The 23654-nt window shown below is 39.9% G+C and overlaps 1 protein-coding gene across 1 annotated transcript in view; it reads left to right on the top strand.

Moving 5' to 3' along the window:
• LOC126284651 (PI-PLC X domain-containing protein 1-like) overlaps window positions 1–21420 on the top strand; it is a 365603-nt gene extending 344183 nt beyond the window's left edge. The window contains exon 9 of the mRNA XM_049983744.1: window positions 14791–21420. Coding sequence (XP_049839701.1) covers window positions 14791–14992 — 202 coding nt within the window. The 3' untranslated portion in view covers window positions 14993–21420. The remainder of the gene's footprint in view (window positions 1–14790) is intronic.
• Window positions 21421–23654: the final 2234 nt, after the last annotated feature.

The raw sequence follows: 23654 nt of genomic DNA on the forward strand, positions 1-23654 counted from the left end.
CCACACCACAGATTAACAAGAACAGGAAATTCCCACAAAGTTAACCCACTCAAAATGTTCAATAAACTGCCAATTCATGTTCAGTCTATGGTTACCATTTTTTTTTAATTAAATGGTACAGCTGGCTGTCAGATCATCCATTCTATGACATCAAAGAATTCTTTGAGATGCCTGAGGAGGATATTAGCATTTAAAAGTTGTCTGTAGTTAAACATATTATTATGTGCTGTGTAATTACATAGTGTAAACAATACAATACTATATTATATTATAGTATAACTTATTGCATTGACTTTTAGAAGCTATCCTGGTGTAATTTGGTACACTGCCACGTTTGAAATGTATTCTGTAATGTACTGACACTTGTTTACTTTATTACTCCGTGTGACAAAGCCAATGTCATGATAAAATTATCTATGGCGAATAAAATTCTTGATTCTTGTAGTCAAAAGCCTGACAGAGAATGTAATTCAGTTGCTCCAGTCCTGGGTGGTACTGAGTTATGAGGGGAATGCTCCTTTGTGGCCAGACAGGTCAGATGGTGAGATTTTAGAAGGTGGTGGGAGACTGGAAGGTAAGGCACAGGAGATTACTAAAATATTAACATGTTGTGTTAATTATCCTGGATATCTCAATTTCAAAAGCCTGTGATTAAATGTGGTATTAAGAGGTCCTATTTATATTTCCACTGAATATCAAATAGGTTTTAAACATTTATTCCAATGTAAGCATCTGGCATAGAATACTTCATTATGTCTGTGGAGTAAGTCATAATTCAATCATTCTCGATTCTCACTGAGTTCACACCTTTCTTGCTATCTTGCTAGTCCTTATTTTGTGTAGTGGAGTTGTGGAACATGCAGTCTTTAAGACACAACAAACTGTAATGTGCCTGAGTAGCTGATGATTGTGATGGTAAAATTTTAACTTCAATGACTGTTTGTTACACCTAGTATTGTTGTTGAATATGTCCAAATACTAGTAAAGAAATGGCCAATATGGATTTTTGGCCTTCACACTAGCAGAGAAATTGCAGCTACAAACTGACACCATGAAATGATTTCTGACACTTGAAAAGTTGTGCCTGCAAAGAGAAGTTAGACCTTCATATGCACACTGCTGCCATTACTAGTTTTTAACTGGTCCACCACCCACACCTAGAACTTAAATATCCCAGCCATCCTCACAAATCCTGGTAAAATGTTATGCTGTAAACTTCTCATCTACATGCTGTTAGTCAACACATCAGTTCCTTACCTGTCATCAGAGCTGTGGCATACTGGCTTTCACAGTCCAGGTTAGCATTACAGAGGTCAGGGATTTGATCCTGCCTGTAAATGTGTGCAATTAGAACATGTACTGTCATGTCCTGTTGAGCCAAAACATTATAACCATGCACCTTAATAGTGTGTTGGTCCATTGTTGGAAAGCAATACAGCAGTGATTGTTTGTGGCGTGGATTTGACAAGTCTCTGGTAGGCTTCCAGAGGTATAAGGAACTCAATGTCACTGAACAGGTACGTAATTCCCACAAATTGAGGCCAGTGGTTTAGTAGCACACAGTAGCCTTCCAGACATGTTCTGCTGTGAATTTGGCAGCTGAGACATCAGTGTGAGTTCACCGTCATGCTCTTCAAACTATTGTGGCACAATTATGGCCATGTGACATGGGCAGTTATCCTGATGGAATATGCTACTGCTGTTGACTGAGCACATTAACTGTGAAGTAATGTGGAGTGGTCTGCAATAATGCTCATCTGGTTTGCACTCATCATGGAGCCTTCAGTTAGTTCCACACGTACCACAGCAGCTCTGGTGAATGTTCCTCTTAGAATAATATTGCCTTTCCTAGACTGTGCCTGCAGTACAGTGTGTTTCAAGCAGCCATTCATCTGGATGAAAGAATATCCAGATACAACTATTAACCTTGTACAACAAGGAGACATGTTTCCATTGATCCACAATCCAGTCAGGATACCATGCCCACTATAATTGTAATCAGTCAGGGTTCATTGAATCAACATGGGAACATGTAGGATTCATCTACAGTGGAGACCTAGGTTCAATAAAATGCACTGGCCTGTGTGCTTTGAAACACTCGTTTAGTTTATTTTTTGTCCATAGATCAAATGTTACTATTATATTAGACATGACATCTTTACAGTTTTGTATAGAATAAAATAAATTTCTTAGAAATTTATCATAGACACATAAAAAGAGTTTTTTTCTAATTAATGCGTTATACAGGATCAACATTAATACACGATGATGAAATATACTTATAGCCTACATTCATTTATGCAGCAGTCTTGCATACTTAAAGAAGGTTTGCAAAGTTATATTTTTGCCATACTGCCTGAAAATGATAATACATTTAGACAAAATGAAAACTAATGTTTTAGATCATTTAAGTTGACCATAGTGCAGAAAATATTTAGACATATACACATAGTGAAAAATCATTTAAATGATATTTGCACCCAATACACTAAGACTGTACATTTTCTTTCATATTTTCAGCACTACACTGTTTTCCTTCTCTTGAGAACTTTGTCTACAAGTGAAAAAGAAAGTGTTTTTCTGCATTTCCAACTTTACATTTGTCCTATGGATTTGCCTACAGCTACTTCTTCACTTTGCACCAACATCTGGAGATGAGATGTTCCTTCAGTTACGTTTCTGGTGCTCACTTCCTCTAAGCTCTTTATGCTAAGTGACAGTTATAAAATAAGCTTCCTGCATTTGTAGGGTTTCTGTTTGTCATTTTAAATCTGTTGTTCTTGTGTTGTGGTCATATACCAGTATATCTCTGTTTTGATGTGCTGTGCAACTTACCATTAAAACAAGTATTGTCATATATGTACAAACTTGGCACAGTCAATATCTGCAATTCTTTGAATTAGTCTTTGCATAATTCCCATGGTGTTAGTTTAGTTATGCATCTGATGCCTTTTTTTTTTAAGTTTTAAGATTCTCTGAATGTGTATATCTGCTGCTCCTTCCAATATTGGTATATAGTACAGTGTGGGAAGATAAATCGTAAGTACATTTCTAGCTCATAGGTTTCAAGATGGTGCTGGTTAATGTTGTTAGTTAAAACTGTCATGGCAAAAATGCAATTAAAAGTAATAACAAGTGTAAAGTGTGTGCTACGAAGGTGACAAAAGGAATTCAGTGCACAGAGTGTTGACAGTGGTTCCACGAGAAATGCTCAAAAGTGTGTGTAGAATTTGTAACGGATGACTTTACTTGGACATCCTGAACCTGTGTCACAGAAATACATGAACGAGAAATCATAAACCCTTCTGGGACGAAGACGAAATAATAAAAGTGCTTCAGACTGATATCAGTGCTTTAAACAATAGGTACATTGCTCTCAGTAGAAAATACAGTGACTTAGAAAAAAGACTGTGTGGAAAAGAATCCTATCCGAAGACTTCCATACTTCAAGTACAGATATATGGCACCGAGCAAAAAACATCGTCTCCTCAAGTATTGTGCAGGAGAAAATCAACAAGAGTAAGCAAAATAACTGTGACCAATAAATTCACTGCACTGGATCTTGAAGAATTTTATGAAATACCGCATGAAAAAAAGACTGTTCAGGACTCGATTGCTAATGAATACAAGATGTCCTACTTAAAAGTGCAGCGGTGTTCGCAGAAACATGGGGTGAAATTATTTGGGGACAGCCATGCACAAAACATCTCAAATCTAATGTCAATGCAGGCTGGGAATAATATAAGTATTTACAGTGAAGTAAAACCAGGGGAAAATTTCGACACAGTTACTGCTGGTATAAACAATGAATGCTCCAAACTCACAAAAAAGGACTGTGTAGTTCTGATCTGAGGTGCAAACGACGGAAACAAAAACAATGCCAACAGATTCATCAAGAAACTGATCTTAGTAATACAATACTTACATTTCAGTAATTTTATTGTAACCACTCTGCCACTCAGGTATGACCTACCTGATTGGCCATGTGCCAATACAGAAATTAGGCAAACTAATAATAAACTGAGATTTTTTTGTGCTAAATTTACAAATGTAAAATTATACATATTAGTGGATACGAAAGGAACAATTTCGCTGGACATGGTATGCACCTGAATCAACATGCCAAAGGGAACTTATCACAACTAGGCCTATAAACCAAGCTACAGAAGAAATATTTCACAAAAACGACTTCATAATTGCGCTAGATGCTCCTTTACAGGATTTTGTCCAAAAATAATGACAAGCTTCCTGAAGAGAAAATTAAAACACACAAAAGTAAAAGTAAGATCTTAATGGCTCAGAGAGGAAACAAAATAGATGTAAAGTAGGCCCACTTACCATCATACAAGTCAACATTTGCAGCATTAGGAACAAACTATTAAAGGTGGAACATTTGTGTAAAATTTAAAAAAAATGTGATGTACTGTGTGTCTCAGAACATTGGCTTACAGAATATCTGGTAGATTTGTTCATTCTGGCAGCTATAATGTGTAGAAATGAGAGAAAAAATTGAGGCGCCGCAATATTTATCATACAGTGTATACAGTTCTCTAAAATAGATGTTAAGTTCATACTCCTCAGAATTAAATAGCAAATTTACTTGCATAAGACTAATAGACCAAAATATTGTAATTGTTAGCTTGTATAGATCTCCAAATGTTGATGTTTACTTATTTTTCGAGAAATTTGAACAGATGATGAGAAAAATCTTAAAACTCGAAACAAATGTAGCAATACATTGTGATTTCAACATTGACTGGCTAGACACATAGGAACTCAACACAAAAACATTCTTAAACCTACTCAGATCACTTAATCTATATTATACTAACAATAGCCCGATACATGGAAATGCCTGTTTCAAGAGACCTATATAGTGTAAGCATTGCAGATGAATGTTTTGCAGATCACAATCCTCTAATCCTAGCATACAAGTATACACAGTCAGATAAGAACTACAAGATTGCAAATAAGAAGCCAAGTATGAAGTGTGTTAGAGGTCATAAAGAGGAATATGTTAAGCTATTCACAGACTCCCTCAGAAAGGTATATTGGGACTTTGTTTATGAATATGAAACAGATCAATCAACTGTTGAAACTGAATTTAATAATTTCTTTAAGACATATACTGGCTTATAGACCAAATGACAAGAAACAGTACTAGGTAAATGAAATAGAAAAGGTAAAGAGCTTAAATGGTACACTGATGACCTTGCTAGTATCCGGGAAAAGATTTTTTCACTGTACAAAACATATAAAAACAATGGCAAATGTGGGACAGAACAAAATGATACTTATTATAAAGACTACCTAAAATGTAAAAAACCTTAAACTTGCCAAACAAGCTGCCTATGAAAATTACATAGGAGGAGCCCCAAACAAATGCAAGGATGCTTGGGATATAATAAAACAAGAACATACTTCTACCCAAACACAAGATGTTCTACTTGAGCCAGAAGAGGTCAATAAATATTTTACAACTACAGTAAATGAATTAAAATCAAAAATTAAACAGACATACCAGCAATAGATATACTTGCTGATCAGCTGATCAGCTACCTAAAGGGCATGAATTTCACTGGGACCCTATCACACCCACAGATATCATAAATATTGTTAGAAAATTTTCAAACTTGAAAAGCAAGGTCAACTACTGGCTATCTAACTACACAGTAAAAAGAACAATACACCTCATTTGCAATCTACTTGCTTTTATTATTAATAAATGCCTAGAATCTGGAGTTTTCCCTGATCAGCTCAAAATTTCTGAAGTTATACCTATATACAAAGGGTGGGGGGAAGGGGGGGGGGGGAAACGCCTCCCTCAAAACTATAGACTAATGTCTACTGTACCAGTCTTTTCCAAAATATTTAAAGCAATTTTTCACAAACAGCTAAGTAACTATTTTGAAAAGTATGACCTTCTCTGTAATAGACAGCATGGTTTTCGACAAGGGAAAAATATCATCTCTGCTGTCCTTGACATATTTAATCAGACATTACCAAGCGGGAAAGCGCCAGTAGAAAGGCACAATAAAATAACACACAAACACACCCACACAAAATTTCAAGCTTTCGCAACCGGCGGCTGCTTCATCAGGAAAGAGGGAAGGAAAAGGAAAGATGAAAGGATGTGGGTTTTAAGGGAGAGGGTAAGGAGTCATTCCAATCCCGGGAGCGGAAAGACTTACCTTAGGGGGAAAAAAGGATAAGTATATACTCGCGCACACACACACACACACACACACACACACACACACACACACACACACACACACACACACACATATCTATCCATACATACACAGACACAAGCAGACATATTTACAGGCAAAGAGTTTGGGCACAGATGTCAGTCGAGGCGGAAGTGTGGAGGCAAAGATGATGATGAATGACAGGTGAGGTATGAGTGGCGGCAACTTGAAATTAGCGGAGATTAAGGCCTGGTGGATAACGAGAATAGAGGATATATTGAAGGGCAAGTTCCCATCTCCGGAGTTCGGATAGGTTGGTGTTGGTGGGAAGTATCCAGATAACCCAGATGGTGTAACACTGTGCCAAGATGTGCTGGCCGTGCACCAAGGCATGTTTAGCCACAGGCTGATCCTCATTACCAACAAACACTGTCTGCCTGTGTCCATTCATGTGAATGGACAGTTTGTTGCTGGTCATTCCCACATAGAAAGCGTCACAATGTAGGTAGGTCAGTTGGTAAATCACGTGGGTGCTTTCACACGTGGCTCTGCCTTTGATCATGTACACCTTCCGGGTTACAGCACTGGAGTACGTGGTGGTGGGAGGGTGCATAGGACAGGTTTTACACCGGGGGCGATTACAAGGGTAGGAGCCAGAGGGTAGGGAAGGTGTTTTGGGGATTTCATAGGGATGAACCAAGAGGTTACGAAGGTTAGGTGGACGGCGGAAAGACACTCTTGGTGGAGTGGGGAGGATTTCATGAAGGATGGATCTCATTTCGGGGCAGGATTTTAGGAAGTCGTATCCCTGCTGGAGAGCCACATTCAGAGTCTGATCCAGTCCCGGGAAGTATCCTGTCACAAGTGGGGCACTTTTGGGGTTCTTCTGTGAGAGGTTCTGGGTTTGAGGGGATGAGGAAGTGGCTCTGGTTATTTGCTTCTATACCAGGTCGGGAGGGTAGTTACGGGATGCGAAAGCTGTTTTCAGGTTGTTGGTGTAATGGTCCAGGGATTCAGGACTGGAGCAGATTCGTTTGCTGCAAAGGCCTAGGCTGTAGGGAAGGGACCGTTTGATATGGAATGGGTGGCAGCTGTCATAATGGAGGTACTGTTGCTTGTTGGTGGGTTTGATGTGGACGGATGTGTGAAGCTGGCCATTGGACACATAACCGATCATTTTTTAGCAGCTTCCCACAGGTTGAAACGTTATTATTTCTTTGTCAAACAATTGTTAGCCTCATTTTCATAACCTGCCAGTACATAACCAGTCCTTTAAATACATTTACACGCATTTTTTTCGAAATTTTCCTGAATTTCCCCACCCTTTAACGTGTTTTGGAGACAACACAACTAGCTAACCTTTGCACCCATTGTTGTTCACCAACCTAAGTTCAGCACAGGATCAACATAGCTCATCTCAAACCAACACTTTTTCGACTTTTTTCACACCTTTGTCTCTCCGTATATATATATATATATATATATATATATATATATATATATATATATATATATATATATATATATATATATATATATATATTTATTTTCACTTTAACCTCATGTTACCCTTTCCACCTTTTAAGACCATGTCAACCTCACAACATCCCTACAACGATCCCATTAAATTTTATTTACATTCCCTTCGCAAACATGCCTTCGCCCTAGCCAGATTATGCTCCCATATTTTATTTACTCAGGCTTGTCTGACATTTGGCATTACCCCCAAAGGCCTGACACTTAAAGTTCCCATCTCTGGCTGCAATCCTTCTTTCCATCAGTCCTTATACCAGTTCCAAACTGCACAATCCATAGCCCTCACCCGCCTAATCCTTCACCTATACATCGACTCGGCCAATGAACACACCCGTCAACTCCTATCCCAAATCAAAGTCCTCAATCTTTCCTCTCCCACATCCACACCGGCTGTTCATAACATCCTCCTACAGGCCAACCGCAAATTAGAACAGAATGCCACCCTCCACTTCAAAAAACTATCCAATCTCCTGGTTTCCCACCTCCGAAAAGGCAACTCACTCACCCTCCACAACCTTTCCAACAAACCTCAACCGCCTCTCATTGCACACAGACCCAGTCTCTCCCATCTACTCAATCGCCCACTTCCAGATCCACTCCCCCCAACACCTCAAAATTCTAGTCGACACAATCTGGAACCACAACACCCCAATTCAGTAGTTAACCTTTCTTCCAAACCTCTCACCCAATCCGAAACCTCTGTCCTATCCAAAGGCCTCACCTTCAGCCCCACTCCCAGATTCAACCAAACTGCCCTTGTCAAAGATTTACTGTCCTACACTCGTAGTCTCTGCTGGAAATATCACTTTGCCACGAAGAAAAATAATCCTGATCCCACTCCTAATGATCCAACTCCCCAAGACACTATCCAAATTGACCCTACCTGGAACAGTTCCGATCTCCATCACAGCAGGACCCACCTCCTCTTCCTCAAAATCACCCTCTCCAAACCTTCCAGGAATTTCTCACTTCCAGCCTTGCCTCTCAATCTTTCTTGAAAAACCTTAATCCTACTCCCAACATCACCACAGCAGAAGCCCAGGCTATTTTTGATCTGAAAGCTGACTGATCCATCATCATTCTTCCAGCTGACAAGGGTTCCACGACCGTGGTACTTGATCGTCGGGAGTATGTGGCTGAGGGACTGCGTCAGCTTTCAGACAACTCTACATACAAAGTTTGCCAGGTAATCCCATTCCTGATGTCCAGGCAGAGCTTCAAGGAATCCTAAGAACCTTAGGCCCCCTACAAAACCTTTCACCTGCCTCCATCAAACTCCTGACCCCACCGACACCTCGCACTCCTACCTTCTACCTACTTCCTAAAATTCACAAACCCAAATATCCTGGCCGCCCCATTGTAGCTGGTTACCAAGCCCCCACAGAACGGATCTCTGCCTACGTAGATCAACACCTTCAACCCATTACATGCAGTCTCCCATCCTTCATCAAAGACACCAACCACTTTCTCGAACGCCTGGAATCCTTACCCAGTCTGTTACCCCTGGAAACCATCCTTGTAACCATTGATGCCACTTCCCTATACACAAATATCCCGCACGTCCAGGGCCTCGCTGCAATGGAGCACTTCCTTTCACTCCGATCACCTGCCACCCTACCTAAAACGTCTTTCCTCATCACCTTAGCCAGCTTCATCCTGACCCACAACTTCATCACTTTTGAAGGCCAGACATACCAACTATTAAAGGGAACAGCCATGAGTCCCAGGATGGCCCCCTCATATGTCAACCTATTTATGGGTCACTTAGAGGAAGCCTTCTTGGTTACCCAAGCCTGCCAACCCAAAGTTTGGTACAGATTTATTGATGACATCTTCATGATCTGGACTCACAGTGAAGAACAACTCCAGAATTTCCTCTCCTACCTCAACTCCTTTGGTTCCATCACATTCACCTGGTCCTACTCCAAATCCCATGCCACTTTCCTTGACGTTACATTTGTCCAATGGCCAGCTTCACACATCCGTCCACATCAAACCCAAACACATCAAACCCACCAACAAGCAACAGTACCTCCATTATGACAGCTGCCACCCATTCCATATCAAACGGTCCCTTCCCTACAGCCTAGGCCTTCGTGGCAAATGAATCTGCTCCAGTCCTGAATCTCTGGACCATTACACCAACAACCTGAAAACAGCTTTCGCATCCCGCAACTACCCTCCCGACCTGGTATAGAAGCAAATAACCAGAGCCACTTCCTCATCCCCTCAAACCCAGAACCTCTCACAGAAGAACCCCAAAAGTGCCCCACTTGTGACAGGATACTTCCCGGGACTGGATCAGACTCTGAATGTGGCTCTCCGGCAGGGATACGACTTCCTAAAATCCTGCCCCGAAATGAGATCCATCCTTCATGAAATCCTCCCCACTCCACCAAGAGTGTCTTTCCGCCGTCCACCTAACCTTCGTAACCTTTTGGTTCATCCCTATGAAATCCCCAAACCACCTTCCCTACCCTCTGGCTCCTACCCTTGTAACCGTCGCCCGTGTAAAACCTGTCCTATGCACCCTCCCACCACCATCTACTCCAGTGCTGTAACCCGGAAGGTGTACATGATCAAAGGCAGAGCAACGCGTGAAAGCACCCACGTGATTTACCAACTGACCTACCTACACTGTGACGCTTTCTATGTGGGAATGACCAGCAACAAACTGTCCATTCGCATGAATGGACACAGGCAGACAGTGTTTGTTGGTAATGAGGATCAGCCTGTGGCTAAACATGCCTTGGTGCATGGCCAGCACATCTTGGCACAGTGTTACACCGTCTGGGTTATCTGGATACTTCCCACCAACACCAACCTATCCGAACTCCAGAGATGGGAACTTACCCTTCAATATATCCTCTATTCTCGTTATCCACCAGGCCTCAATCTCTGCTAATTTCAAGTTGCCGCCACTCATACCTCATCTGTCATTCATCATCATCTTTGCCTCCACACTTCCGCCTCGACTGACATCTCTGCCCAAACTCTTTGCCTGTAAATACGTGTGCTTGTGTCTGTGTATGTATGGATGGATACGTGTGTGTGTGTGCGGGCAAGTATATACCTATCCTTTTTTCCCCCTAAGGTAAGTCTTTCCGCTCCCGGGATTGGAATGACTCCTTACCCTCTCCCTTAAAACCCACATCCTTTCATCTTTTCTTTTCCTTCTCTCTTTCCTGACGAAGCAGCCACCGGTTGCAAAAGCTCGAAATTTTGTGTGTGTGTGTGTTATTTTATTGTGCCTGTCTACTGGTGCTTTGCTGCTTGGTAAGTCTTGGAATCTTTGTTTTTAATATATTTTTTTCCCATGTGGAAGTTTCTTTCTATTTTATTTAATCAGACATTAACTGCATTTGAAAATAAACAAACAGTCTCACTTGAACTTTGTGATCTGAGTAGGGCATTTTACTGTATCCCATTTGACATCCTACTAGCCAAACTAAAATATTATGGTATAAATAATACACGGTTAAACTAATCAACTCTTATCTAAATAACAGGAGACAATTCATGCCAATTCAAAATAGACACTCTTCTATGAATAATATCACATCTGATGTGCCTCAGGGTTCTGTCCTCTGTCCTTTCTTCTTCATTGTTGCAAATTAATGATTTGCCATCTTATGTTGGGCCCAAGTCAATTATCTGCTATGCCAATGATGCAACCTTAATCAGCACAAATCGAGATTTAACAAAGCTACACCAAAAATCGCAGGACACTCTCAACTTAACACTAAACTGGTTCTCAGCTAATAAACTTCTATGTAATCCAGAGAAAACTCAGCATCTGCAGTTTGGACTGGCTAACGAGGTAGAACCAAAATCCATAAAACTGCTTGGAATACACATTGATTCCAGACTTAACACTAAACTGGTTCTCAGCTAATAAACTTCTATGTAATCCAGAGAAAACTCAGCATCTGCAGTTTGGACTGGCTAACAAGGTAGAACCAAAATCCATAAAACTGCTTGGAATACACATTGATTCCAGACTTAAGTGGCAACCCCATATTAACCAGGTCTGTAAGAAGTTATCAAGGGTGTCATATCTAATCTGGAAACCATCTGATCTAGTGAGTAATAAATATCTCAGAACAGTTTACTTTGGACGTTTTCAGTCTCATATATCTTATGGGCTGTTACTATGGGGCCACTCAAGTCATGTCAGTGATGTACTACTGATGCAGAAAAAGGTGCTACGAATAATGTAAAAGGTTGGTCCAAGGGAACACTGCCATCCCCTATTCATCAAAATGAAAATAATTTTAGTAATAAATCTTTATACTTATGCATCACTGATATATGTAAAAAAGAACAGAACAAAGTTTAACACCAGACAGAACACACACTTTCATGACACCCGAAACAAAGAGAGTATTGACATTCCTAGGCATAGGCTGACAAAAACAGGCAACTCTCACAAAAAGAAATGAAATGAAATGAAATTATTTAGCAAATTAACACATACTGCACTCAATACATCTTTCATTAATTTTAAAAGTGAACTACACACATGCTTAATAGACAATCCATACTACAGTCTTACAGAATTCTTGGCTACTTGTAACATAGAGTCTATGATTGCAATACTGTACAACTGATTAATGTGGCATAAATAATTTGTACTTGTAATGTAAACACTAACTAATATAGTAACTTCTTATGCATCTTGACATCATTATAAAGCCTATTTCACTGCATGTGGTCAACAGCAAATAAGGAATCTGAATCAGAAGCAATGTTTCAATGTTTGTATGTTCATTGTAAGCCCATTCTTTTCATTAAGAATATATTTGTACTTATTTTTTAACAGATTTTATTGGTGTGGTTTCCCCTGTCAGAAATTTGTCCACCTCTGTCCCCAGAAACCTTTTACAGTCCACTTCCTTTAACTTTGCATCCTCAATGCTCAAAATAAATTCCTCTGGGCTGTTAGTTCTCTTTGTTTCAAATTTTGTACAAACAGTTTTCTTTCTGTTGATCAATAAATTATTTTCTCTAAAATACCATTCTGTCATTTCCAGATTTTCACTGGTTCTTTTTCCCAAATCCTCCATTAAGTCACTAAATACTATCAAAGTTGTGGCATCGGCACATGTAATCACTTTTTCATATACTGCAGTGGGCATGTCATTTATATACTAGATAAAGAGCTGAGGCCCTAGTATTGAACTCAGAGCTTCTCTATATTTTACCTCCAGGAAATCAGAGTAGACATTTTCCTGTGTATTACTGGATTTAAGTTTTATTTTGACACACTGTTGTCTGTTTTCTACAAAGGTTTTTATAAATTCCGCAACTTTTCCTTTTATGCCACAGCAGTCCAGTTTTTCTAAAAGAATTTCATGACAGCCACAATCAAAAACTGTTGAAAGGTCTAAATGTGCACTAGATACTTTCCTTTGATGATCCAGTTCCTCAGCGGCGTGTGTTACAAAATTTGCTACTGCATTCTTAGTGGATCTCCCCTTTCTAAATGCATATTGTGCTACATTTAAAATATTTTGTTTCTCTATGAAGTATATAATTCTGTCTTTAATCACTGCTCCTACTATTTTAGATAGAACAGTTGCTATCATTGTGGATCTATAGTTACCTCTGTACCCAAAATAGCAATGTATTTTACCATCAGATCTGCTGCAGTCTGCTGTTTATCCTGCTTTACAATGTAGGCAAGTCTGCAACCTCCACACTCTGTGGTGAGATGTGGCTGTCCAGTACCTTCACACCTACTTGTGTTTCACTCAACCTTCAGCTACTTTCTATGGATGCTCACTAAAGTAGCATGTGAATAACTTACCAGATCTGTTATTTCGGGGTGCTGAGACATAACTCTCTGACATTTGTCAAAGTCACTTTACATCAAAACGCATCCCCATTTTCACCCTGTTTAGTTACTAGAATGATTCCTTCATCATCTCCACTCCAGTTATTTCGTAGTGGTATGTGCCTCCAGTACCACAAGGCAATGTCTTTCTAACATTGGAAAGTGGTCATAATGCTTTGGCTCATCCATGTAAGAGATTGAATGACCATGTTGTGGTCTGGGTGTTTAGATTGTGTTGTGATCAAAGCAAGTAACTATACAGTAATCATATCTAGGGACCTGCAATGATATTGTATTTATATTAGCTCAGTGCATAAGTTTGTAATGTTTTCATTTTGCACGTTGGTATTCTGATTGCTATTGGTTCAGATATTGGTGTTTCTATTTGAGTTCACATATTGTCATTTGGTCATTTGGAGATACTGACTGGAGCTGTGGACGCTAGAAAATGGAGTTGCAAGTGGAGAAATCAGAACATTTCTGACATATTACTCTGAATCCAATGGAGGGGTGGAAGCAGTGAAGGCAGCCGCTGCGCACGTATGAGGATAACGCCACTGGACAGAGCACAGCAAGAAAATTGTTTTTTCATTTTAAGAATCTTTTGGCCTTGACCTTGACCTGCAAGGCTCTGTGATCATTCCACAATTGTGCAAAATTTGCATGCAATAGGGAAGGTTCAAAAAAGGGCTTATCAGTACTGCATACCACATGATAAGACCCGTATTCTGATAGACTGTCAAAAAACACTACAGACAAGTTGGGTCAGGGGGCCATTCTGCACCTATTTCATTCAGCTGATCTTGTGGCCTAGACTGTCACCTTTTCTGCTCTTTATCAAACAAACTTCAAGGAACTTCCTTTATGGATGAAACTGTACTCTGAACATGGCTCAATGAGTTCTCCACCTCAAAACCACCCGATTTCCACAATTGTGGAACTGAGAAATTACCCCAGCATTGGTGGACTGTTGTAATAGTCAAGGAGAATATATTATTGATGACTAAAGTGTCTGTTATGTGTATCTGTTATGTTTATTAAACTTATGGAAAAACACTACAAGCTAATGTACCAATCTAACAGCTATAATAATGATTAATAACTCTAGAATACAATTCTAAATATGACTATAACCAGTTTTAATCAGGACTGCCGATCTGTAGCAGCAGAAGTGTGTGGTATGAACATAGTCTTCCTGACCTGTCAATGACATTTTCTGTGCAGGTACCGTGGAAAATGGGGACAGACGGTGAATGCCGTGGCAGTCGACTTCATCCAAGGAACGTCTATTGTGGAGGCTGCCATCGACTGGAATCTGCAGCGTGCTGCAGAGGCCCGGAAGGCCAATGTCACACTTCCGCTATGTTCCTCGGCACCGGGAAGGACTGGAGAGCTGTGTCCCTCGACACCAGGAAGGCATCTATGATGACGTGGGCGTAAAGTGCCAGAGACTGTTCCTCAGTTTCTGTGCCTCCTACAGACAGTTCCTATATCCTCTAAGTAGTAACATGGACAGGAAGTGGGAAACCACATCACTATAAGAAGGCAATGGGCAAAGTTCTGTGCACTGTCTACCATAACTGTACAGCAAAATAGCAACAGAGAGCAAACATCATAATAGTGCTGTCATATTGTGCAGCCACATCTTGCAATTCTGACAGTTTTGAGTGATCTAGTATTACACAATGACATGAAAACATGGCCGTACTTTGTGGTACCTCAGATTAATGTTCCTGATTGTGTTTACCTTGAAGATAAGGGATTGAATTTACCATTTTTTGCATTGTATGGGAATCGGATGATAAACCTTGTGTATATCTACTTCATGATCTATGTCTGCATATCTGCAGCAGGATAAAATGATAATTCTTGTAATGTGTCATCCATATGTTTGTATGAGTTACCAGACATTACATTATAAGAAACAAATGACACTGAGTTTCTTTTTACAGTACTTGCATGTTATACCTAGCAATGATTGTCATGAGGAAAACAGACCTTATTGAGATAAAAGTAAAAATTAGAAGAAAACTAAACAGAGTTTGATATCAGTTTTCTACTGAAAAGCTCAAACGCTAAAGACTCTCACTGTTGCAACTCATTCTTAATGTTTACAGTCTGATGTGGCCTTCAAATGCAGAAGTTTCAGAGCATTAAATAGTTGTTTCTCTAGGTGAAAGTTACAGGAATCAAATATCCACTGAGAAAAAACATGCTGGAATAGTTCATATTTGTCCATAGTTCTAGCACTGCCTGTATTTTACTTGTTGTTTTGAATCACAGATCCTACAAAATAAGTGCAGTAATTTACTGAAATAAGAATGGTACCTGCTTTGTCACAGATAAAAAACATAGAAAACAGATTCTGTCCATTGATTGATACTACAATTTATATTTCCACATAAGTTTATACTGCTTTCATAAACTACGTCGATTTTCCACACTTCATCAATTATAGTCACCCTTGAAGCAAGTTTATGGCCAGTGACTGAAGACATAAATTCTTGTTTTATGAAATTCATCACAGGTCTACAGTAAGGTTGTTCATAAGTTCCTCCAGGGCTTCAGAAGACAACTGGATGGAAATTCCAAGACATACAGAAAACAGACATACATCAGTGGGAAGAGGCTCTATCCAAGTTTTTAAGTCACATTACAGTTGCCCAATATGGAACCATGTGTGATGCGCCAGTCATCAACATGATAAACTTTATCCATACATATCAGATGAATACGCAGTTGTGAATAATGATTACCATCAGCTGTATAATGGAATGATGACAATGAAAATTTGTGCCGTACTGGGACTCAAATGCAGATTTCGCATTTATTGTGAGCAGGAAATTCACGTTTGAGTCCCAGTCTGGCACAAATTTTCATTGTCATCATTTCATTCTACAGCTGATAGTAATCATTATTCACAGTTGCGAATTCATCTGATATGTCTGTTCTGGTCACTGGAGTGCATCGTCATCAGAACAACACAGGCACTGCAGTATCATCTTGCCATACAGGTCCCAATATGCCACAGACAATTTCAGCAACCACATTAATTACCCTGCCATGTAACTCTCCCAATTAAATGGCAATGGAAGCAGGACTTTGACATGACTCCACAAGCAGAAATCACACTTCATTACGTCAGGTGACAACAGGAGCCACTGATGAAGAGGAGAGTCAAATCCAATTCATTTCTGAAGCAGTTCAGCATTGTGGTACTATCTTATGGCGAAATGAAGTTTCCATTGGATTGCTACCATTATGCCATAAACCACTGCTGCAGCATTTCCAGATACATGAAATCAGTTTCCCTTACAATGAAAAACAAAATTCCATGAAAAATCCTCTCCTCCAGTGAGCACAGCAAGTCATTGAAGAAGTCAGAACAGAGCTCCTTGTCCCAAGTAGTCAGTGTATGTAGCAACTGTAGCCAGTACTGTTTTATACCCATATATTTGCATAGAAAGTGCCAGACAGCTGAATGTCGTACCTGCAGCTCTCTACTCTCATGTGTCATCTATTTCATCCACTCATGATGAATGAGTCATCATATGTCTCATTCCATTCAACATATCTTGTTATTCTTCTTTATTTTCACTGAGGATAGCAATGTTCTCAAGTGAGTCTTATCACTGATATCCATCATCGCTTTTTCACTGCGTAGATTGAACAGGAGTAGTAAAAGACTTTATCCCTGTCTTACACTCTTCCTTCATCTGAGCACTTCATTATTGGCCTTCCAGTTTCATTGCTCCCTCTTGATTCTTGTACATATTGTATGTTACCCATATTTTCCTATGGTTTACCCCTATTTTTCTCAGAGTTCTGAACATCTTGCACCATTTTACATTGCTAAATACTTTTTCCAGATTGACGAATGTTACGAACATGTCTCGATTTTTCTTTTTTACTCACTGTCCCAACTTGCCTGTTTTCTTCACACCACATAAGCTGCCAGTCCCACAGAATGTGTTGTACCATCCTTGACTGTTCTGTCTATTAGAGCTTTTACTTGATACCTGTGATGAAATCATCACTGAAACATCACAATGGATTTGCATTTAACAAATTCAAGAACACAAAAACATGTATTGCTCCAATATATGCCAAGTTCTGACAGGTCTGTCCCCTTGTGGTGCCCTCTGAAAGTAGCTTATGACATGTATTAGGAAATGAAACTTGGATGATCTGTCCATGGATTTGTATTATTTTTCTGTAGGTCTTTTAGTTTTTAAGTATTCATTTTCTTATACCCTGGAGATACTTATGAATAATCCTGAACTTTTAAACCATTGTAGAAATGGAAACAACATTTAAATTGTTTGAATGATTTGCAGATGTCATGTCAGACAGGATTGTGTATTTCCCTGAGACATCTACTCATCATCTTGAGTTCCTACTGATACACTGCTGTTGTGGCTCACCAGTTTACGTGCTGGTTCACTAGAAAACAGCACGCGACAAGGGGTAGGGCTATAACGTCACTGTATACAGATCATAGAGGATGTCGCCATTCAGAGGCCCTTGCTAGAGAAACACACCATGGTCTTCAATGTGTGGGGTGGGAAACGCGCAGCTGTTAGTCATGGACCCAGCATATACATGCAGGCAGGCTGTTGGTGCCCAGTTAAACTATCTTTCCAGGACAGTTGCTTTAATATTTTATTCACTTAGAGTGAAATATGTGCCACCAATAAAACAGGACTTGTTATTCCAACTTCTGCATGCAATACCACAGTTGTTTTTAATTTATGCTATTGCTATAAACAGCCGGTGTTTAGTTTTTGGCTGATATATCATTTTAGGTTACTTTTATCTGCTTAACACATCAAGAAGGTCTACCATGTACAACATCTTGGTTATTCTAATTTGCCCATATTATATTCACTGTGTAACCTTCAAAAGACATAAAAGACTTTTATCAATACCAACATTAATCTATCAATGAATAGATTACTTTCATTTCAAAACAAATAGATAGTAAAAGCATACCTGGGGGTGAAAACTGGAATAAATATTTTCCATTGTAAATCTGTTCCACATCAATACATTAGCAGGTCTACCAAGTTTTGCTTCCATATGATAATTGCAATCCACACTGGACCTCTGAGAGTAGCTGCATTTTAATTATAAGCCTCAGTGGGGACTGTCTCCCTCAAGTTGGAAGAGGTACTTTGATACCACTGTTCTGGAGACAGGTCTTTCAGAACTAGCAATTTTGCCACATCTCATCTGGTTGAAATAGGTTCCATTTCTTTCTTTTTTTAGTTTTATCGTGTTGTATTAGTACACTAACTTTGTTAAATTTGCTAATTCAAGACAGATGTGACGAAATGGGTCACATGCAGAAAACTAATCTTTCAACAGTACAACTATATTTAAATATATGAAGTCAAAACACAAAGGTTCTAACACAGATTCTTAGTATCAATAGCTGATCAGTTTTCTTTAATACATCACATGAGAGTCAATTACTTGACTCCCTGAACAAACACGGATAACATGGCTACTCATTGGAAAAGTGGGTGTACAAATAGAGATCTTATATGGCATGATACAACATAAATAGTGTAACTGTTTAAACAGAAAATCTAAAATTGACAGAAGAGACTGAATTTAATGATTATAAAAGTGAGACAGAGAGAAAGTGTGTGCGAAATTCATTGTGTGGTAGTTATCATACGATTTAAAAAAATCTTATTCTCTTTCTTCCAGCTGATTTTGCTTCTCTATCCCTCTTTCTGTTTTGAACATAGACTGCTTTAAATAACGTATCAAATGACATAGTCCACACTTAAGTATTTTGAGACTTGCCATTAACCAAGCAAATCTATTAAAAATAAATAAAAGTGAGTGCATCCCTCTCTGCATCCGCATAGTTCAGCAACCACCATGAGAAGAATGGTTTCATCTGCACCTGCATTTTTCATTTATATCAAGACAGCTGAAAATGAGGTAGCAGCAAAGATAAAGCTGCTCAAGTCAGTGCCTAATCGACAGAAAGGATGCCAGACAAGAAAAATAAGAATGCAAATGTTACACAAAACTAAACGTAAATGAGCCGTGCATGGCTTGTGTTCATGCCATATCTCATTTGACATCCTGTTTTTACTGTACTACGATCTCATTATGTTAATTACAATTACTGGTGTCACTGAGTTGCCACCATGCCTGCCTGTGAGTGGCAGCAGTGGCGCTTATCGATATAAGCCCTGGCGTATTATCTTTTCTGACTGCTATTATTTCCTGGTTGTCATGTGTTGGCAGGGGGTTCGGATCTGCCAGGAAGTGGGAATGCACCTCTAGTGGAGTTCGGACCTGGCATACATATAGTTGGGACATGGCGGAAGTCGGTTGGGTTGGAGCAGTAGTGAGGCTTGGATAGCCATGACTTGCCTGACCATTGGCGGCACACATGACTTGAACTGTGGAGAGCCTTGGTTGATCATTTTACCAGATGATGTGTATTTGCTCGCCAGTCACTTATGGGTTGGTGGTGTGTGTCTCAACTCGTGGTTCGGTCGTGTCATTGCTTGGTCATTGCTTTTAGCATTGGTTGCGTTCTTTGTCCTGGTGTTTGTGAAATTGTCTGTAGCTAGTGATGTCGACTGCTCAGTTATTTTAGTGCTGTCTCTGCTGGTGTGAGAGGAGTTGGCCAGTTGGCGTGGAGCAGTGAGGAAATCTATGCAGGTCGTAGTTTGGCTGGGCTCGCTGGCGGTCTCTGCGCAGTGTCTGGGCTGTTCCCATTGCTACGAGGTCCGTGGCTCACCGACCCTGGACACGAAAGTTGAGTTTGGATTTAATTTACCAGCAAGTCAAGACTGTTCACACTGTGCCGTTTGGTTCTCGTTGCTGGCTGTTGGGACATTCCCGCAAGGAACAACTTGTGTGTTTGAGTTGGCGAAGGTTTAGCCTTCGTCCGGTGGAGTCTAACTGTATTTCGTTATTTGCAATTGAAGTGCACCAGCGGTATTTTCTGCATTGTGGCCAATAACATTCCGGTTACCTACACTGGCCATTGACGTAAATTCAGGCAGTGTCCTTTCCTCACCGTGTTGTTGCTGTCCAGCAAGGTGTGTAGTTTGACAGCTTAATGTATGCTTGGTTGTGGGTGTCCATGCCTTTCACATTTTGCATTGAACTCCCAGTTGTGTGCTGGTCGAGTGGACTGCAAGTTACGTTGTTGGTGGGTCCGTTGACTGTCTGTTGGTTGGGTTGTCGTTGGATCGAGTATGGTTGGGCTGACTGCCTGTCTCACCTAAGTGATCGTTAATATTTCAAGTGCTAGCCAGCACCCGAATCTTCTGAGTGCTGTTTGATGCACTGCCTTTTCTTATTTTTGTAGTGTATATTTGTATGGCTCATAGCCAATGGTTTTGAATTAAAGTTGAATTGTTTTTAGTGCTGTTTTAAGTCACGGGCCTTCAGCCACTTTAAAATTAAAATTCCTTGCTTGTCAAGTGTTAGATTGTTTGGGGCCTTCAGCCTAATTTAAGATAAGGCTTTGTTGTTTAAATTTATTTTACCTTGAGTCTTAAGTCATGGGGTCTTCAGCCATTTTTAAATTAAGGATCTTTGTCTTTCGAGCATCAGACTGTTTGGGGCCTTCAGCCTAATTGAAGATAAGGCCTTCTGCTTGTGTTTTTTAATTTAATTTTACCTTGAGTCTTAAATCACGGACCTTTAGCTGTCTTTAAATTAAGGTTGTTGCTTTTCAAGTGTTAGATTTTGGGGCCTTAAGTGGTTGTGCCCTTAAGGCGTAAGATAGTGTGGTGTATTCATCCAATAAGTAAGTTAAGAATTTGTACTGTAATGTTTGGTCAAATAAATAAAGTTATATGTGTTCGAGTGTAACTGACAGCTGCTCATTTTGGCCCCTTTCCACAATTCCAACTAACTGTCCTGTCCTGCAGGTTTGGCAGGGCATCTCAGTAAAAGTTATGGGACAGCAGTGGGATGTGTGACCAGTATGAACTGCTGTTCTGTTCATTTGTGACATCACACAGAACTCTGCCAGTTAAAAAGCCTGTCAGAAATGCAATGTTGCAATGGATGTCTTTTTTGAAAGGATGCTACATGAAGTCAGGAACCAAATTAAAACTCAATCATGTTCTTATGCTCAAAGGCCTGTTCAGCAGTACAACTTAAATCAGTTTCTGTACAACATGGAGATGACTTTAGTGGTGCTGAATTGTGGACAAATATTTTTATTTCTCCACATTGTCTCCTTTCAACTTGATACACTTTTCACAGTGATGCTCAAGAGCTTCATTACAGAATTTATAGAATGATTTTTTTTAAAAAAATAAATAAATAAGACCCACTGAGCTCTTCAAAATAACCACCTAACTGCAGACTACACCTCTCCGTTTTTGGCAAATCTTTTACCACTATGCCATTTCTTCAAGTTAATTGCAAGTTGTCATGCTCATTGCTGAGCATCATGACCCCATGAACCAAGTGTCTCCATCCTGAGTGGTTAGCAGCTTCTCTTAAAACCTGCTGAAGAAGTAGACCCCAAGATCTTCTTGATTTGGTCAATTCACCCATTCACTGCTCTTCCTCTTGGTCTCTTGCCTTCCAGGATTACTTTCTCAGAGCCAGCACTTGTCTTCATAGCTGTGAAGTTATTATTGTATAGATCAGTGCCGTCAGATGTTAAGGGACACTGAACTCTGCAAGCATCTGCCACAACTTTTCCCACATAGCGCAGTCAAAGGCTTTCCTATAGTCAAGAAAGAAGATGAAGACAGGGAGTTAGGAAACTGAAAATAGTTACAGGTGGCTAAACTTAGTGCATATGGCACACAAGAAAGCAATTCAAATTTAATCTCATTGATTTTGGCCACAGTGATAATTGATCTGTGAACTGGTGCATTGTCATAATGGAATGAAAATTTCTTTTCCATTAAACATGACCATTTTTGCTTGATTTCATCACTCAAACACTGCAATGAGTGCACCTAATACTTACCATTATTTGTCCTTTCATGAAGGTAACCCATGAAATTCATCCCACATGAATTCCAAACAACTGACACCATGACCTTGCTTGCAGATGGAACTGCCTTTGGCTTCTTTGGAGCTTATCCTCCCCTTTCAGTCCACTTCTTTTACTGTGTCTCACACTTGAAGTGATGGAATCATGTTCCTTTCACAGTCATGAATTGATGTAAAAAGTCAGCTTTATTGCAGCAAAACATCTCCAAACAGTTGACTGAAACATGCTTGCATCACTTTCTTTGTTCCATTGAGTGTAAACGTGGCTTCCATATTGCACACACTTTCTGATGTCCAGATTTTCAGTCAATATACAATGTAGCTCCCCTCCATGAACCATGGACCTCGCAATTGGTGGGGAGGCTTGAGTGCCTCAACGATACAGATAGCCGTACCATAGGTGCAACCAGAACAGAGGGGTATCTGTTGAGAGGCCAGGCAAACGTGTGGTTCCTGAAGAGGGGCAGCAGCCTTTTCAGTAGTTGCAAGGGCAACAGTCTGGATGATTGACTGATCTGGCCTTGTAACAATAACCAAAACGGCCTTGCTGTGCTGGTACTGCGAACGGCTGAAAGCAAGGGGAAACTACGGCCGTAATTTTCCCGAGGGCATGCATCTTTACTGTATGACTAAATGATGATGGCGTCCTCTTGGGTAAAATATTCCGGAGGTAAAATAGTCCCCCATTCGGATCTCCGGGCGGGGACTACTCAAGAGGATATCGTTATCAGGAGAAAGAAAACTGGCATTCTACGGATCGGAGCGTGGAATGTCAGAACCCTTAATCAGGCAGGTAGGTTAGAAAATTCAAAAAGGGAAATGGATGGGTTAAAGTTAGATATAGTGGGAATTAGTGAAGTTTGGTGGCAGGAGGAACAAGATTTCTGGTCAGGTGACTACAGGGTTATAAACACAAAATCAAATAAGGGTAACGCAGGAATAGGTTTATTAATGAATAGAAAAATAGGAATGCGGGTAAGCTACTACAAACAGCATAGTGAACGCATAATTGTGGCCAAGATAGATACGAAGCCCACACCTACTACAGTAGTACAAGTTTATATGCCAACTAGCTCTGCAGATAATGA

This window comes from Schistocerca gregaria, chromosome 8 (assembly GCF_023897955.1).
Source record: "Schistocerca gregaria isolate iqSchGreg1 chromosome 8, iqSchGreg1.2, whole genome shotgun sequence".
NCBI classification, from domain to species: domain Eukaryota; kingdom Metazoa; phylum Arthropoda; class Insecta; order Orthoptera; family Acrididae; genus Schistocerca; species Schistocerca gregaria.